Source organism: Branchiostoma belcheri, unplaced genomic scaffold, assembly GCF_001625305.1.
Source record: "Branchiostoma belcheri isolate BF01 breed outbred unplaced genomic scaffold, Haploidv18h27 scaffold124, whole genome shotgun sequence".
Lineage (NCBI taxonomy): Eukaryota > Metazoa > Chordata > Leptocardii > Amphioxiformes > Branchiostomatidae > Branchiostoma > Branchiostoma belcheri.
This window is the reverse complement of record NW_017802647.1, coordinates 450,030-467,363: the sequence shown is the minus strand read 5'-3', so window position 1 is coordinate 467,363 and position 17,334 is coordinate 450,030. Positions and strand designations below refer to the sequence as shown.

Below are 17,334 nucleotides of genomic sequence, written 5' to 3'. Positions count from 1 at the left end.
CTAGTGTGCCGAGCAACTTATAAAATTAGCCAAAGAACTTTGGTGCACTGGGTGAAAATATATGGCATGGTCTATAGTAGCTCATATAAGCATGTGGCCATTGTGGAAGTTTGTAACTTTGCCACAAAATTTGATATCAATGCAAAGTGCTGATTTTTCCCCTGATAAGGACAACTGGTGGTTACGTCACTGTGACGCGCCATGACGCTGTGTTGTGTGTACTTTTCTCCCCGTGACGCGTTTGAGCACAAACATCATTTACACCCTCAGGTCGTAAACACCTGCCTGCTAAGGTATAAAAGCAGACTCGCAGTCTCCGTCCACAGACAACCTTTGCCAGGATCCCATCAAGACATCGAAGGATTCTTAGAGTCAAGCCAGCCCAACTCTCAAGACTTCAACAATGATGATAAGCCGTCTTCTCTTGGTCTTTCTTGCCGTCCTGCCAGCTGCAGTTCTCTCCATGCCCGCTAGGCAGCACCGGCGCAGCGCTAGATCGGACTGTAAGCATTGTCTAACATTCTTTAATAGTTCGTACATTTCACAGTACGTCTGATGATCTCAGACCGTTGCCAGGGTTTTTCTGCTACAATATGTTGAGTTGGAAAAATGCCATGTACTTAACATTATTTTCTTTAGTCTGACTACCTTGGCTTGCATCTTTTATGAGACCAGTAGGTTTATTCAAAAGTTGTAAGATTTGAATAACGTTGCGTTTTTTGTGCACGTTTCATCCAGATTTTTCATGTGAGGGAAAAGAGTTCGGTCGTCTGTACCAGGACCTTCAGGACTGCCAGCGCTACTTCGAGTGTGTGGAGGGTCACTCTGAACCGTTCCACCGCAACTGTGCGCCCGGAGACATCGTCTTCGACGAGGAGCAACAACAGTGCGACTGGCCGTGGAACGTACCTGCACCTTGCGGGGTAAGTACTTGTCCCGGCGAATTTCCCGCGCAAATCTACGTCAACTGACTACTTAGAAACGTCGGAAATATTCTTTTTTGTATAGCGATATCGTTTTGTCTGAAGAATTAAATACCATTTTCTTTCCTTTGGCTCACTATACTATCCTTCTTGACACAACAAAAATACAGCGACTTTCGTAAGGTCTATCTACTACAAGTACAACTATCCATAAGAACAAGTGGATACAAATGAATTAACCTACGTACAAGTATATTAGTAAATCAACATTCTTATACGTTTGTTTTGTCGTTCCCCTCTAGACCAAAGACGTCAGCTCTACAGAGCAAGAGCAGACAGACGACAGTTCTGAGGAAGACGGCGGTAACCAGGGTAACGGGGATGGGGACGAGAACGGACAGCAGACCGAGACGGGGGATGGGAACGAGGACGGAGTTCAGACCGAGGCGGGGGGAGACGAGGAGACAGGCGCCTCTGACGAAGATGAGAACACTGATGGGGACGACGCAGACAGTTCCGAAGAATCTTCTGAGGAATCTGAAGAATCTTCCGAAGAATCTTCTGAGGAATCTTCTGAGGAATCTTCCGAGGAATCTTCTGAGGAATCTGAAGAATCTTCAGAGGAATCTTCTGAGGAATCTGAAGAATCTTCAGAAGAGTCTTCGGAAGAATCTTCCGAGGAAATATTGGAGACTCTCTTTGGCGACATCTTTGGGTAAATATGCGAATGACACACACGAGTTGGTTAAGACCTTCGTATGTTGTCAGCTGCTCAGTTATGTTCAGTGTTGGCAGTGAGTCGCTTTTGTAACAAAGTTCTTTATAGATATGTTTCTCGCTGGTCGAGACATGGATACGTTTTGTAATTTTGTTTATATTTCCTAGTTATGTTGTCAGTGTTGCAAAATACATGTACGTTATTTTGATAATATATAATAACTTTGTGTATTGATCAAGTATTGTTTGATCATTGTGCCAACGAACTCTCAGGACAAAGTGTGACTTTTATCTGTGAGAATGTGATGAACATATTAAAGACATCTGTTTTTATCAAGAAAGACTTGTTTGTAGTGCTTGTCATGAATGAAAGAATGGGCATTATTAGTGACTGCAGGGAGCCTGCTGCACGACAAATACATGTACAGTGTATGACATTTTCCACATAGCAATCCATTTATTTCCTCTAGGCTAATTTTACTCCACACTTACATTGGCATAGTAAAGTAAAACGTGCACTTATATCTATGTTGGGGAAACAGAGAAGTTGACTAGATGCACATTCAAGTACAAATGTATCTACAAGTCTAAAGGGACGGCACGGTCACGTTTTGTCTGTTGTCGGATTTTCTTCTGCCTCAGTCTCTCCCGGTTTGCATTCTCTATGCTGAAACAACAGGACATAAAAAGAAATTAATCATACGCATATTTCTGATATACATCTTGATAACACATTCATTGAGACAGGTACCAATTTTGCTGACAGTTTTATTTAAGTACTTATTAATTCAAAATTTGAGATACATTTTGTGTACTAGCAAGGACATTATCTGTGTATAATGTCCTTGGTACTGGTAAATCAAGATAATTAAAACAATAATAACAGTTAGGAGTTTGTTAGGAATGACATTTTCTCAAACTGCTGAGAGACACAAGAAACACAAGAAATACAAAACAAATAGAAGCTTTTGTTTTTCTTTAAAAAAAGGCCTCATCTTAAGAAAATAACAGCTAACTAGAGATGGAAATCTACCTGAGTCTCCACAGATTCCTGTCCTCTTTACTGGGTTCTTGAGGTTTCTTGTTTACTTCCTCGATCATCTCCCTCAGTTTCTTCAGGGCGTCGGCCAAGTTGCGCATCTGGAATCGGCTCACCTCAGACTTGATGATCAGCTCCCCTTCTTTGTTGATGCGACTCTTTTGCTGCAACAAGAAACATCTATGACCCATCTATTACTGATAACACCACAATGTCACAACACCACCACTGCAAGTCATTTAGTTTTAAGGATATTGACTTCTGTATTCTATACAGAGACTACATGGCCTGCATAGTATTTTTTGGTAATGCATTGCTCAAGACAAGAAGATAATATTTATACGTCAATGTCTGGAGGTTTTGTTTTCAGTATTTGTTTGTGGTTGTTTGAAGTTGTTTGAAGACAGGGTCATTGGAAGTGAGGGGAGAAATAGCCTGACAGGAGGTAGAATTGGAGGTTAAAGGTCTTCCCACAGACTGGGAGAAATCAAGGTCAAATTGGAAGACAGAATTGTCTCCTACACTAGCTACAGGCTAAGAGGAAGTTACGTGGAAGAAGCATAAAAACAGACAGAAGTCTAAATACTAGTATGTCACATGCATAGGTGTGAAATCTTTGATTTCTTATACCATCATGAAAGTTCATCTGTGTTGGTAGTTTGATTTGATGTTTTGTTCTTGACTGAGTGTAGAGATAGGAGTACCGTACCACTGCTGTAAGTTTCTGTCTGACATCTTCAGGAAGCCAATCAGCACTCTCCACATGGAATCTCACGTCCACCTTCGTGTTCACTGAAACAAAGACAACAATTGGCTATAGTCAACATGCCACAAAAGATAGACAGTTGTAAACCTAAGGAATATTTTCAGAAGTGAATTTAAGTGTATGATTATGAAAAATATTTATAAAGACCAATTTCCAATAAAGAAACTGTACCTTTGTTCACATGTTGTCCTCCAGCTCCACTACTTCTGCTGTATGAAATTTTTAATTTGTCTGAAAAAAATAAAACAGAACATACTGTTACACAGTTGCTAATACAACAACATTATATCAAACAAAAGTTTGTAACCAAAACGTTTGTGACGTTAACTCACATATTTTTGTATTTTTTATACCAACAGAAATATTGAATCTGAAAAATTAATAGAAGACTTCTCACCTACAGGGATGTGTCCATCAAACTTGTCAGGGTTACTGCGTGTACTGTAAGCACCCTATAGGATGGAAATATAGAAATATAGTTCAAGTACACTATAACTTATATAAGGTTTCCCCGCATATCCTGGTCCACTACATGTAATAACGTAATACCACGAATAATGATAGCTAATGAAAATGAAGAAAAACACCTAAGTAACATAATTTGTTGTTATTGTCCTGTCTATTTAGGCTTAATTTTTCTTGATCTTCTGTAATATATGAAACAAATTTGTCATATTTACTCGTAAATCTATGCGTGAGAAGAGAAGGGGCTCACCTCGGGAACTTTCATGAAAGTTGAGGGGTCGCTGTCAGGATATAGTCTGTCCAAACTGTAGACACTCTTGTACGTGGAACTCCTAGATATATGAGGAACCCGACAAGAACCATTACGTAGTCTGAACAGCGCACAACAAGTTCTACGGAGCATTTTTGGGGGGGATGAGTAGACACAAACCTAGACGGCAAGGGCACTTTCACCGACCTCCGACCTTTCATATTGAGAAAGACCACATAACCCCTCAAATTTGTAGCCTACGTGTGGTCGTGAATCCATTCAGAAATCCCTCTTATATGATTATCATGCACGTAAGTATGGTTAAGAAATATTTTCTTCAGTGAAAAAGAAATCTATCTTATTGAGATATATTTGAGGTAGTCTGATTTCAAAATTGAAATCGGATAAAATGGAGATATGGGGTCTTGGCCACACTTGCAGCAGGGTGCCGCCATCTTTGATACGAGCGTGCACATCAGCCACAGATGATTTGCAAATTATCGCTGTAATCCGAAGAATTTGTAGTTTGATGGGGTGTCGGCTCCATCGGTTTGTGTCCAGGAACCTGCAGGAATCGGTTAAATCTGATTTACGGGCCACAGGTGAGCGGATTGTGTGTTATTTGCCGGAGAATGTTTCAAGGTTTAGCTGGACGCCTCTCGTGGCATGAAATGGTAGCGTGGCCGAGCGGTCTAAGGCGCTGGTTTAAGGCACCAGTCATTTCGATGGCGTGGGTTCGAATCCCACCGCTGCCAAGATCTTTTTGCTCCTTCTGGCTGTTTTTACAATATTCACTATCATTTTATCCATTTGTGATTTACTCACCGCAGCTTCAACATCGCCTTTAAGGCCTTTCTACTTTCTTTTTCCCATAATTTTATGCATTCAGGACAGTCCCCAGTCCACACTTCAAGATCAAGACGAACAGCGTCACCTATCTCATTTCGTCGGGACTGCACCCTGAACTTTGACACTGTAGCATGGCGGAAGACGACGACCCGGTAGTTGATGAGGTACGTGCGCTACAAATTCAACATTTTTAAGTACTTCATATAAACAGTAACCATCACAAAATCCCAGTATGATATCTTGAAATTGTATAACGTTATAATATTAGCGTAAAAACACAATATATCGTTGGCCTTCATGCCTGGCGTAGTGGTAACGTTAGTTGTTGCACATGGTAACCAGCATGTCGCATGTTGCAACTGTGTAACAGTTGGGGACTGTTACAACTGTGCCAGATTCTGTAGCATACCATAGCATAGCATAGCATCTACGACCAGGTAGGATGTCAGTCCAGTTGAGGCCGCTCCTGTTGACTTCCCCTCTTAGCTGATCATCATAATTTGTAGGTTTCTGTATAACGTTACAGTTGACTGATAAGCCTTGTTTTGTTCTTAAAGGTTGATGTCTTCCTTGCAAAAGGGCTTGCAGAGAACTTGTACCTTTTTCAGGTAAGAAATTTTTTAAAATTCAACTGTCTTTTTATAGTTTTGTAGGGTCTCACTCTGTATGTCTTTTCAGTAGCAACTGTTTCATTGTACTTTCTCTGCTGTAGCGAGTAAATGAGACCATTGGACCACAATTTTGCTCCATCTCTTACTGCAGTACCCCCTACGGCCAGCAGGGATCATCCATGACCCTTCCAAGGTCCAGGCAGCGCGCTTCAAGCCTCGACACCAGAAGGTTCGTCTACTCATTTTCAGCAAGATTGATTTCAGTTAAATTGACAGGTGACTTCATTTTCTACTGTTGGTTGAGGTCAGTGCTGTGTACCGGTTCGCTGGATCCGTTACAGACTTGTAAAAATGTTTAGGTTGAGTCCAAAAAAAACTAAATGTCAAGAACCGATTCCGGACTTATTACAACAACAACAAAAAAACATGTCACATACCCTTTCCTTTTCAAACCACCTAAAACATTCCATAGACTGCAAAATTTGTGCTGCAAAATTAAGAAAACATTCCCATTGGGCATCGTCAGGTGTCGTCCTCAATGTTATGTGGCCAAAGTTTTGCCCAAACAATATTGCAAGGTTGCCAACATGCAATTTTGTATATGCCATTGGTTTAGGTCTGGATTTACGAGTCCGGAACTGAACCTAAACCTCTGGACTTGAATCCAGACCTGAACCTAAATGTGGGTTTAGGTACACAGCACTAGTTCAATTTGAGGTTGTTTGAATGTGTTTCTCTTGTGCCCTCCAGGTTGAGTTGGAAGTTGGGATTGATACTCAGAGTCGTCAGTATGCCTGGAGTAAAGGGGAACAGATAGCACTGAATGTGGATGGCAAGGGACAGGAGGCCTCACATTTTGGAAGGTATGATCATGAAGCTCCCGACAAGAAACCAGAGATTTCAGACTCCCGTGAATTTTTTTTCTAAAAGTATTGGAACAGTGAGAGGAAGGTATGATGTAACAACCCTCACCCTCTATGCAACCATAGTTGCTGACACTGTGCTGTATTACAATCACCTCATCTGTCCAACTGCAGTGCCTGACCAACCGAACGTACAAACTGACACCAGTGCCACTCAACAAAAAACTTCCATAAAGAGTTTTCATATACTAGTGCACTATCTTGCTATGCTGCTAGTTTTATTTCAGACATGGTGTCTACAGACAAAGGCGTCCATGTGGTACCGTAAGTTAAATTTTTGTGGCTTGATTTGTGTATCTGTGTGTGAGAATTCAATAGAAGTCCAAACTGACAGGGTTGCTTTGTTGTGTTCCAGTGGTGTGATGGATAAACAGGTCCTCACTTCAACCACAGTCCCCAATCCTGCCTCCTATTACGCTGTGGGCATGGTCAGAGATGGTGAGTGACAGTTTTTACTGGTTTGCACAGCCAGGACCTACAGTAGCCATGTAATAATCTGCTCAACCAATTACAGTGTTAAGTTGGTCACTTGACTCAGCCCAACAGAACAGATGTTTGGGTTGTTTTTTGTCCATCTTTTTAGTTCTTTAACCTTTAGCACACTGAAGTAGCTATTTGGGTTCTACTTCTCTATAGGATATGAGACTTAGGCAGCAGGGAGAAAGTTACTGTAATTGAGAAGTGTCAATGCCTCAATGGTAATGCTATTTGGCACCTTCTACTACTAGTTCTTCTTGCTTTGGTACAGGTCTTGCACACTGTGTAACTCACAGTCACAGTTTTTTTGATGTCTTCCCTTTGCTCTACAGGTGAGTTACACTTGACACCTGTCCATGGAACAGTCCAGATGAAGCCATCCTACACCTACCTGGACAAGGCAGACATGCGGATGAAGGAGGCTGCTGCTGCTGCTGATGCTGGTACTAACTACATACATGCTTTTAATCATGTATTTCAGTACCATACACATTTCCATTCACCATGCGCATTGGCAGCATGTCCTCCAGATATTCTAAATAGTGTTTTGTCTTCCTTTTTCTCTTAGGTGAGTCTTCCCAAGATGAGGAAGAGGACAATCCCAGAGCTGTCACGGTAAATTCAGCATCCAAATTAAATCTCTTAACTGTAATAATCTATACTTAACTGAGCCTTTCAGGATCCTTTTTGTAACAACATTAGAGTATGACAAGTTTTGTTTTACTAGTATTTCCATATGTATGAATTGCTGAACCTAGTAAACTTAGCTCTTCTGAGATCTAAGCAAAGTTAATGTTAGATGACATCTGTAGGCATCCTATGTTTTTGTTTTTTGTTTCTTCAGGTGCGTTTTGCCCGTCCGGAGACAGATGAGACAAAGGCCCGTAGAATGGCGTCCTACCAGTATCTTGAGCAGCAGCTGGCTGATGAACAGTGGGTCGGCTGTACTGTACATGGTGCCAAGGTCAGTACTGTCTCTCACCCCATCTGTATTGTTATAAGTTGGAAAATATAATATTATAGCAACACTGATATTTCTATGCTTCCTGAATTTTTCTTAGACATTAGGTCAGCAATTAACAAAGCAGTTTTTATTGTTTTTTTATCTATATAAACCTTTCTAAACATTATATGTACAAGCTCAGTTGTCCATATTAGTTATGCTGGATCCTATAGACTCATGCCCATGTAATCCACAGGGTCCATATGCTGAGAAGGAGAGACAGTTACTGTACTGTAGGGCTACAGACTTTGATGCATCCCACTTAACCAGACCGCCCAAGTAAGTGTCTTTGTGGAGTGAAGAACTCTTGGTTTTCTTTTGATTCTCAATCTAAATAAAGCTACCAGTGGAAAATATCTTGAACCAATGTTTCCTAACAGTTTGCAAGTTGATATTTGTGATTATGATTCTTATTATATATCTGACAACTGAATCTACAATCATTCTACATTATATGTATATGGGACAGTCGGGACTAACAATTACTAGTATATATAGACATATATATTGATGTGATGACCATTTATTGTAACAGTTATTTCTGTGTTTTGTAGGGAGTACTTATCCATGCTTCTTCCTGAGGCTTCTGAAGATAACAGGTAGGCTTTAGCTGATTTTTCATGTTCCTGTATTATTACAACTATAGTTGTATTACTGTATCCTGTCAGTTGATGGCTTGTTATGGCTAGTGTCTTGACACCTGATGATTCTATAAACTAACAAAGGGCCACAATGCCTTGATTATATAGATGCCATCCGTGCATGACTATAATATTGATATGATATGAATACTGATTTTTGGTACTTGAAGGGAGACAGAGGTCGAAAGGAGAAAAAAAAGATGGAATTTACTGTTCCTAAATTATATACCTTTTGTTTTGTTCCTCAGTGAGAAGCCAGCCATGCCCAGTAATGTCCTGTCTCTGTCTCAGCTCAAGAACCTGAGTCTAGGGGACCAGGTCAAGGCTCTCATGACCAATGGTAAGTCTTAATAAGGTCAAATGCACATGTACACATGGGAACCTTTTCCAAGTACACCTGTATATGCAAAGGCATTTTGGGTTAAAAACTGGAGATGTTAGTGCCATTATGCACACTGTGCTTTTAAGAAATGTGCTGAATTCTTTCACATGTTCAAGATGTCTGTCTCCTTGAAAACGGGGCTTATAACTTATCCATAAATTAAAGGCAGGAACCTGAGTTCAGAACTGGAATAGCTTGGCCAGGATTCGAACCCATAACCTTGTGATTCAGAAGCAGGGTTACTAGATGGATACTGATCCATGATATCCCCAGGTGTATGAGGCAGTGAAGAGTAAGAAAACTTGTGTCCCTCTTCCTTCCAGCCAAGATGATGAGTTTCTCCCAGCTGCTGGCCCTGCTGACCAGCGGAGTGGACCCCACGGCTGTCCTGCGGACCGTCCAGCAGGTGGCCATGCTGGTGCAGGGCAACTGGGTGGTCAAGAGGTGAGGGTCACTTCTTACTCTTCCCATTGCCATATCCAATGTGATAAAAAGTTATTCACAAATTGTTTAAGTATCTCAGGTATGCCTGTATTGAAAGTATTGTGAATCTTTAAACTTTTGCAGTGGTTTTATTTTCACAGTTTTTGCTGTAAATTCATGACACTATGACTACATGTAGACTATGACTACATCACCTAGCTGTTTCATAAGTTCCATAGCCCATTTCCAGTAGTATAAAATTGACTGCCTTCTTTCTCCACATCAGTGACATCTTGTACCCAAAAGACACGTGCAGCCCCCACAGTGGCACCCCTGCTGAACTGGTGTGCAGAGGAAGGGACTATGTGGTCAGTGGTTAGATTTTTCAGCATTAAGACTACTAGTATACCAATCTAATTTTTTCTTATACTATCATGAAAGTTCATCTGTGTTGGTAGTTACATGTTTAGAGTTCAAACTTTCGATCCAACACAAAAAAATTCTCTCACCTAGAGCTTTCGGCCAGTCACTCTGGTCTTCTTCTGATGATCAGCATGGAAATAGTGGGGGAAAGTGTTCACATTGGTACATACACCAATCATCTATTTGCTAATGTTTAGCTTACTTTGAAATGTCATAGAATAAAGATTGTAAAGGAGTGAGCTTCAATACAGGCTGGCAACATAGCTTACATGATGACATACTTAGCTTACATCTCAGTGTGACAGAACGTTCTGACAGCCATCTCAAAATATAAGTGGCATGGAGTGTGGTGTGGGTGACAACCTTTTTTCCGTACTGTGTTTTCTAGATGTGGCGATTCACCCAGTTCAGGTTCATTGTGAGGAAGGAAGTCACTTCCATTATTAAGGTTAGTGTACAATTAATTACCCCAACAATCTTCATCTCTCTATAACATGTCTTTTACTGGTATGCTTATCTTGATGAAGGGTAGTAGTAATGGCTAGGCCATGTAACAATCAGAAAAATTATGACTGTAGAATTATGTAACAGAATGGGAAGGTATGATCAAGATCTATTGAGATCAATTTATTTGTACATACATGTAGTTACTAAGTCAGCTGAAGGGATCAGGGTTGGTATATACAGAGATGAGGTACAAATATTATTGTGTTGATGTAAATCTCTGCAGCTGCCACATGAAGATGTGAAGGAGATTTTTGAGCAGCTGGCAGTGGTGCGTGTGAATAAAGGCTGGGAGTTCCTCCTGCCACATGACCAGGACTTTGTGGACAGGTATCCAGACGTGGTGCAGAGACAACAGATGCTGTGGGACGCCAAGTATTCACAGTGAGTCAAGATGGCACAAGATCAAGTATAGTCTTTAGAGTTTTTCATGTAGCTGTCACAACAATGGGTTAGATAGTTGGTTACAGGGGTAGTTACAGTCCTTCCTACACCAGATGGTGGATATGTAGTAGTAGTAGTAGTTACTGTAGTAGTAGTAGTAGTAGTAGTAGTAGTAGTAGTAGTAAGCCTTTATTTTATATGACTGCTCTCATCTCTGGTTCAATAGCCCTTGAGCCACACAGTTGTGCAATCAAATCACTAGAGCACAGGGCTAGTCCAGTGGTAGTGGTGTGTGTTCAGCTACCATACTCTTTCCCAAGTTCTAAGTGCTAAAAATAGAAATTAGTATGTATCAGTTTTAAAGTCTTTGGTATGACTTGAATGGGCATCAAACTCACGACCTACCGAATGCAAGACAAACATTCTACACACTTTGCATATGCTGGTCATTATGAAAATGAAGGTTAACAGATTTTTGTCCATCTTCGGATTGTTCAATAAAGATTAATAGTGTAGCAAGTATAGTTAAGCAAGGCACATCTAGACATAAATGTTTTATTAGATTTTAATGCTGCCTTGCAGTAAGCAGTAAATGTTTCAAGGTTAACTGAGATCATGATGGGCTTTTTTTGACAGGCTGTCCAAGTTGTTGAAGCTGGCTAAAGGTGACACCCCAAAGAAAGGCAAGGAGTCCTCCCATCCAGGTAATGGTATCTTACATATGTATTACATACGTATAACAGTGACAATTATTTTAGAATGCAAAAATAGTATTCTTGGGTATGTTGATTATTGTTTTAACCATATGTGTTTCTTTAGATGTTGAATAATATACCATCATGCAGTACACATGGTTTACAAAAAAGTTAACATAAGGTGTTCTTTGGAATGTGTTCAAAATTGTTTAGGGCCAAATGTTCTTTGAATTGAAATGTCAACTATTAATGTCAGATTCCCATACTCTTTACTATCAAAGATTTAAGGCTGTGTCTGTTATTTTCTAGGCCAGGAAAAGGAAACTGTCATAGTTTCTGGACAGGAGAGAGTGAAGGTGGCACGGCAGCGTGCTCGATCCAGGTCTCAACAAAACGACCCAACCAGCACGTCTGCACAACACTCGGCCACGCTAACCAATCCTGCCGCTGCCAAGACTGAATCTGCGGACCAGGGAGAACCTATGGACATTTCCAGTGGTGTGGACAACCATTTGGGGAATGGAGAACTCGCGCTCCCTGTGGGAGCTTCTTCTGCTCTTGCTGCTGACAATTCTGGTAGTAAACCGTCGGATGAACTAAGGACAGAGGTGGTGAGGTTTTGTGGTGAGAAGCTGAGGGGTAATGTGGTGCTGAGCATGAGTGAGATGAAGAGATTGTTGCTGCTGCGGTTGTCACAGTGTCCGCCCGGCGACGTCCTGGGAAAGGGCGTGTCCGACAAACTCCTGGAACAGTCCATGTTTGAAGCGGGGGCCATGCAGATACAGTTACCCGTGAGTCCTGGCCACTGTGCATTGTATTTAAAAGATATTCGCAAGAAGCAGATTTCTGCTGAAATCAAAATAGTTGTCGTGTCATCACATAGCAGGGTTGATAATACAAATGTATCAGTATGTTCTTGTATTTTCAGTCTAAATGTCCATGTAGTAGTAATGTCAACTATGTTTCTAAATTGGAAACAAAATATTAAGTTTATTTTGATTTGATGTATTTAGTGCTGGTTTGAAGAAAATATGTTGTTGTATTTTTCCAACAGTGGCCACCAAATTCTGATGCTACTCCAGATCAACAGAAGATTTTTGCTCTGGCTCATGTGGGAGACAAGTATGATAAGGTTTGTTTACTTGTTATAATATTATCAGTGTCTGTGACAATTCAGCAAATCTACCATGCCTGGTAAAGAACACTTTGTACTTTGGATCAAAGAAGGATATCTGGTGATCATAACAATGAAGTCCTGCAGTTCAATGTCCAAAGATACCAATAGCTGCATATTTGATATTGTAATTTTATGTGTTGCTATTATCTGTAGGATGTGAATTCTGAACGATGAATGTCAACTGATAACAGAACCTTTTAAAAGTTATGATGAGGATGATGTATTGTTATGAAAAATAATTGATTTTTCCGTGTGCAGATTCGAGAGGTCGTGTTAGAGATGTTTAACGAGTCCTTCAAGCTCCGACGTAACGTCATCACCTCCAAAGTACAAGAAGCTATCGGTCAGGAACCCAACAAACACGACATGGAAAAAGTTCTCAGGGTGAGGATGTTTTCTATTACTTAGGTTATAGGTTAAGGTTATCACCCCATCTGTAGTTTCTAAAAATTATCTAGGAAAAGATACTAGTATTGTCTTCAACGGGCAAAATTGTGATGTGACATTTACAAAAAAACAACTAAAACTGTAAAAAAACAGGGTTTTGCGCAAGCGCAGTACATTCTGACAATGTGCTTAGCTGAACCAATGTACATGTATACTCTAAAACTCCCTAGCCTCACATTGTACATACCGGTATTTTAATCGTTGTGTTTGACTCTTTTCCAGGAGGTCTGCATGGTGAAAGGTGGCCAGTGGTATTTAAAAGGAACCCTTACCTCCTAGCACACAACAAAACAGTTAGATCGCAGATAAGTCTCTGCAAAAACCTTGTAAGTTTTGTACATGAAGAAAGCTAAGAAGATGCATTTTGAAGGAAAAATTGATAATAAGTTGGCCAATCTGTATTATTAGTTGGGGGGACTGTAATCCTTGTATTGATTGTTGTTTTGTGTTGATATGGTTTGTAGATAAAGTATATTCAATAGGAAGATTTGACATCGTCTACACAAAAATGTACTCACAGATATACATTGTATCATGTGCAGCCCATTTCTAAACATTAAACAAAGTTTACATTGAACAGTTAAAAAAAAACAACTAATTTTTGCAAAGCTTAAAGTACCATGAATATCTGTTGATTTTTTCTGTGGTGCAGTTTGAAACATCAGGATGATTCCTAAGTTAAAGACCATTGTAAATACACTTCAAGAATGTTCCAGACACAGATTGTGGTTGGATATACACTGGCTTTGTTATCAAACTCAATATTCACAAACAAAATTATTGGCATCAGCTCTCTATGAATACAGTTACTTTCTTTTCAACTGATGTATTGTATTCATGTTCCTTTTGTTCATATTGCTGATTTGGAATGATGCCAGCTTAGTCCATAGTGTACTGAAGTATCTTAGAATCAGCACTAAGTGAGACGTGTATTTGCTGTTTTCAAACCAAAGGTTAACATTATTTATAAATCCATTAAACAAAGGACTGGCCAGACTTATTACTTTATGTCTTTTTCTTGAGTCTGATTTTTACCTTCAGCATATTATGATTTTTAATAGTCTTACTGTATGAAGTTATACAAATGTACCAACATATCATGTATCAGTATACATGTACATGTATAGTCAAATTTATTGCATCCTTTTCAGAGAAACATTATACACTGTAGCAATGCAATCATAAGGACAATTGACAAGACAATAACTTGTATGCAGAGGTGCTCAATTAAGGCACAAAGTTGGAAATTGTTACTCGTACAGTTCTTCTCATCAATGTACTGAAGTCATGCCATTGCTGTAAATCATTCCAAGTAATCATTGCAATGTTCCTGACCTTTTTTAGGAATGTAAACGTATAAAACAATCAAATCCATTGAAATGGCATGTTGAGAGTGCCTCTAAGGAGCCGTGAATTTGCCCTCCTTAAACAACTGCTGCCACACTGCCCCATTGGGGTACTGATAATCACGGATAGATTCCGGCTTCATCTCAGTGGAGTAACCCGCAGCTTTAGGCAGAACGTAGCTGGCATTCTTGATGACGATGGCCTCCTTGAAGTTCTCGTGGAGGTGGTCGGCAAACTCGCACACGCGGTTGTCCAGGGAGGCGGAGACCGAGATGTAGTCGAAGACGGCGAGGTGCTGCACCATCTGGCAGAGACCCACCCCGCCGGCGTGGGGACAGACGGGGACGCCGAACTTCGCCGCCATCAGGATGACGGACACGACTTCGTTCACGCCGCCCATCCGACAGCTGTCGATCTGACAGAACTGCAGCCCGCCCGCCTGCAGCATCTGCTTGAAGATGACGCGATTCTGACACTGCTCGCCCGTGGCGACGCCGATCCCCAGAGGGTTGAGCGCCTTGGCGATGGTTGCGTGGCCCAGGGCGTCGTCGGGGGACGTGGGCTCCTCGATCCAGAGCGGTTTGAACTCGGCCAGACGTTTCATGTGGTCGATGCTCTCCTGGACGTCCCAGCGTTGGTTGGCGTCCACCATCATGGTGTTGTCCCAGCCAATCTCCTCACGGATCAGCCCACAGCGACGCACGTCATCAGCCAGGTCAGCACCAACTTTGACCTGTAAAAGTAAACAGTGAAACTGAGGTGAAGAGATGGAGAACCAAATACAGGTACTAACAGCTTCCCCAGAATCTACTTAATTCAGACTACTATTCGGTATTGAGTATTGCTTTATCATAAATACAGAAGAGACCAGATTGATTTGCACATATATTAGCTATCTAGAACACAATGAGGCTACCGGATACCTTAAAGCGGGTCCATCCCTGAGCCAGTCCTTCCCGACACCTCCTGCGGATCTCGTCCTCGCTGTACCCCAGCCAGCCGGCTGACGTGATGTAAGCCGGGTAACCCTTCTCCAACATCTCCTTCTCCCTGTCCGCTTTACCTTCCTTCAGATGGACGGAAAAACGCAATGTTAACTCAGGACAACATTAAAAACAATATTTTTAAATGTGCAGGTGGTATTCATGACCTTACCTGATTTTTCTTCAGCATTTCCACAGCTTCTTCCTTGGTAAGGACGTCACTGATGTAACGGAAGTCGATGCAGGACACGAGCTTCTCTGGCTCCATGTCGACCAGCAGCTTCCACAGAGGCTTGCCCTCCCGTTTAGCCCACAGGTCCCACAGCGCGTTCACGATGGCCGCCGTGGCCAGGTGGATGACTCCCTTCTCAGGCCCGATCCATCGCATCTGACTCTCGCTGGTCAGGGCGCGCCAGAAGCCGGAGAAGTTGCCGTAGATATCCTCTAGCTTCTTCCCGACGAGAAGGAAGGAGAGAGACTGTATGGCGACCAGCACGACCTCCGTGCCCCGCCCACACGTGAAGGTGAGCCCGTGGCCCTCCAGACCGTCGCCGGCATCGGTGGTGATGACCACGTACCCGCACGAGTAGTCGGGGTCCGTGTGCATGGCGTCCGAGCCGTGCGCCTCAAGAGAGGTCGGGAAACGGAGATCATAAGCCTTAAGAGCTGTTATAGTAGCCATGGTCAAAGTTAAGAAGGTAACTTGCTACAGCTACACGGTACGGTAAAAAAGGGGGAGGGGCAGTTGTTGCACTATCGTCAGAGGCGAAAGTCCGCTATGTTCGCTTGTCAAACGTCAACAGTTCTCTCTGCTCCAAAGATCAGTTGTGGCCTTTGTGGATGCGTCTCTCAAACAAGGTGTCCAGGCCAGGTGGACTTTCCACCTTTGCTGCACACGTTTGTTGCAGACGACACTTCCGGGTCCAGCTGGAGGTTAGAGGTCAACGCATTGGCTTATGGGACGGCTCTTCTACCGCTCCTCTTGACCGCTGAAAAACGCAACAAGCAGTAAAGTATCTAAGAACTTCAGAAAAGAAAATTATATTTTCATTCAAAAATTTAAAAATCAACGATTTATTTTAAAACTTGAGGAATACCTGTTTTGACAGGAATATGATATTTCATGAATTCCTTGACAACAATATAGTTGCGTTTTGCTGTTACGAAAGGCCCATGTGGGTGACCTCCACAGAGACAGACCTCTGCAAAGATGCACGCGGTAGCTCGATATTCACGTTTTTCCTGCCAACTTGTCCACTTAGGACGGTCCTTCTCGAGGTAAGAAACTCGTAAAATTGCCAAGCCTTTGAAGAGTTTTTGTCTCTTGGATATAACTGCAGAATATCTTAGATAATTTAAACAAATCAGAACCGGCGAAAATGATAAAACGTCAAGTTTTTTTTAACCCTCCCACAGATATTTTTACAGATCTCGATGTTGAAACAGCAACAGCAAAACTAAATATGTATTGTCAATATGTTTATTACGTTGTAATCTGCTTGTAATCCTACAATTACTTCATGACCTAAGATTATAATATATATTCTACTCTGTATATGTGATCAATTTGCTAGTACTACAATGGGGGGGGGGCACTACCAAATTTATAGAACCCATAACACTAACACTTTAGTAGTAGCAGTGTCAGATGCCAACAAACTAAATTATGCTGCATTGACTAAGAAAGCAGCCCATGTCTGGACCAAGACCTTCATTGAAATTGCCCTTTGCTTCCATACATAATGATTTTCAGGAGCTGTAAGTAACTAGTCATATTTAAACTTTGGTACAAGTTGAAAGCTCTATAAGTATAACTGAACAACTTCAAGGTACATATACTGCCCTAGCATGGAATCCATCCGTGAACGCTTTATCTCCGCTCCGTTCCTCCGCTCTGTGAAGGCA

At 41.5% G+C, this 17,334-nt stretch overlaps 5 protein-coding genes and 1 non-coding gene across 7 annotated transcripts in view; 4 read left to right on the top strand and 2 right to left on the bottom strand.

Moving 5' to 3' along the window:
- Positions 1-217: 217 nt before the first annotated feature.
- Positions 218-1,976, top strand: LOC109463316 (uncharacterized protein DDB_G0290685-like). The gene is made up of 3 exons (XM_019760077.1): positions 218-503; positions 739-923; positions 1,226-1,976. Exons 1-3 carry the CDS (start codon positions 404-406, stop codon positions 1,640-1,642), a joined length of 702 nt encoding a protein of 233 aa, XP_019615636.1. The 5' UTR covers positions 218-403; the 3' UTR covers positions 1,643-1,976.
- Positions 1,977-2,077: 101 nt separating this feature from the next.
- On the bottom strand, positions 2,078-4,397 carry LOC109463317 (peptidyl-tRNA hydrolase ICT1, mitochondrial-like). The gene is made up of 6 exons (XM_019760078.1): positions 4,161-4,397; positions 3,843-3,897; positions 3,617-3,676; positions 3,389-3,471; positions 2,674-2,843; positions 2,078-2,307 (listed from the first exon to the last, which is right to left on the bottom strand). The coding sequence occupies exons 1-6, from the start codon at positions 4,311-4,313 to the stop codon at positions 2,220-2,222; spliced, it is 609 nt and encodes a 202-aa protein (XP_019615637.1). The 5' UTR covers positions 4,314-4,397; the 3' UTR covers positions 2,078-2,219.
- LOC109463314 (DNA-directed RNA polymerase III subunit RPC5-like) lies at positions 4,370-14,197 on the top strand. Of its 2 annotated transcripts, none has more exons than XM_019760074.1 (21): positions 4,370-4,471; positions 5,050-5,173; positions 5,567-5,617; positions 5,772-5,849; positions 6,371-6,483; positions 6,899-6,981; positions 7,353-7,463; positions 7,589-7,635; positions 7,865-7,984; positions 8,220-8,302; positions 8,578-8,622; positions 8,913-9,004; positions 9,370-9,490; positions 9,756-9,837; positions 10,281-10,340; positions 10,623-10,780; positions 11,417-11,484; positions 11,785-12,266; positions 12,530-12,607; positions 12,911-13,036; positions 13,322-14,197. In XM_019760074.1, the coding sequence occupies exons 2-21, from the start codon at positions 5,141-5,143 to the stop codon at positions 13,376-13,378; spliced, it is 2,088 nt and encodes a 695-aa protein (XP_019615633.1). In that variant the 5' UTR covers positions 4,370-4,471; positions 5,050-5,140; the 3' UTR covers positions 13,379-14,197. The 2 variants fall into 2 exon arrangements, with proteins under 2 accessions (XP_019615633.1, XP_019615632.1); XM_019760073.1 differs by lacking the exon at positions 4,370-4,471 and adding an exon at positions 4,539-4,762 and having other exon boundaries at positions 13,322-14,196.
- On the top strand, positions 4,834-4,915 carry Trnal-aag. Its single transcript has one exon. It is a non-coding gene; the product is annotated as a tRNA-Leu (tRNA).
- Positions 14,198-14,201: 4 nt separating the features above from the next.
- On the bottom strand, positions 14,202-16,331 carry LOC109463315 (mitochondrial enolase superfamily member 1-like). The gene is made up of 3 exons (XM_019760075.1): positions 15,602-16,331; positions 15,370-15,513; positions 14,202-15,179 (listed from the first exon to the last, which is right to left on the bottom strand). The coding sequence occupies exons 1-3, from the start codon at positions 16,109-16,111 to the stop codon at positions 14,499-14,501; spliced, it is 1,335 nt and encodes a 444-aa protein (XP_019615634.1). The 5' UTR covers positions 16,112-16,331; the 3' UTR covers positions 14,202-14,498.
- Positions 16,332-16,575: 244 nt separating this feature from the next.
- Positions 16,576-17,334, top strand: part of LOC109463319 (39S ribosomal protein L12, mitochondrial-like) — a 2,658-nt gene continuing 1,899 nt past the window's right edge. Inside the window, exon 1 of the mRNA XM_019760080.1 lies at positions 16,576-16,707. Within this exon, the coding sequence (XP_019615639.1) occupies positions 16,640-16,707 (68 nt within the window). The 5' untranslated portion in view covers positions 16,576-16,639. The remainder of the gene's footprint in view (positions 16,708-17,334) is intronic.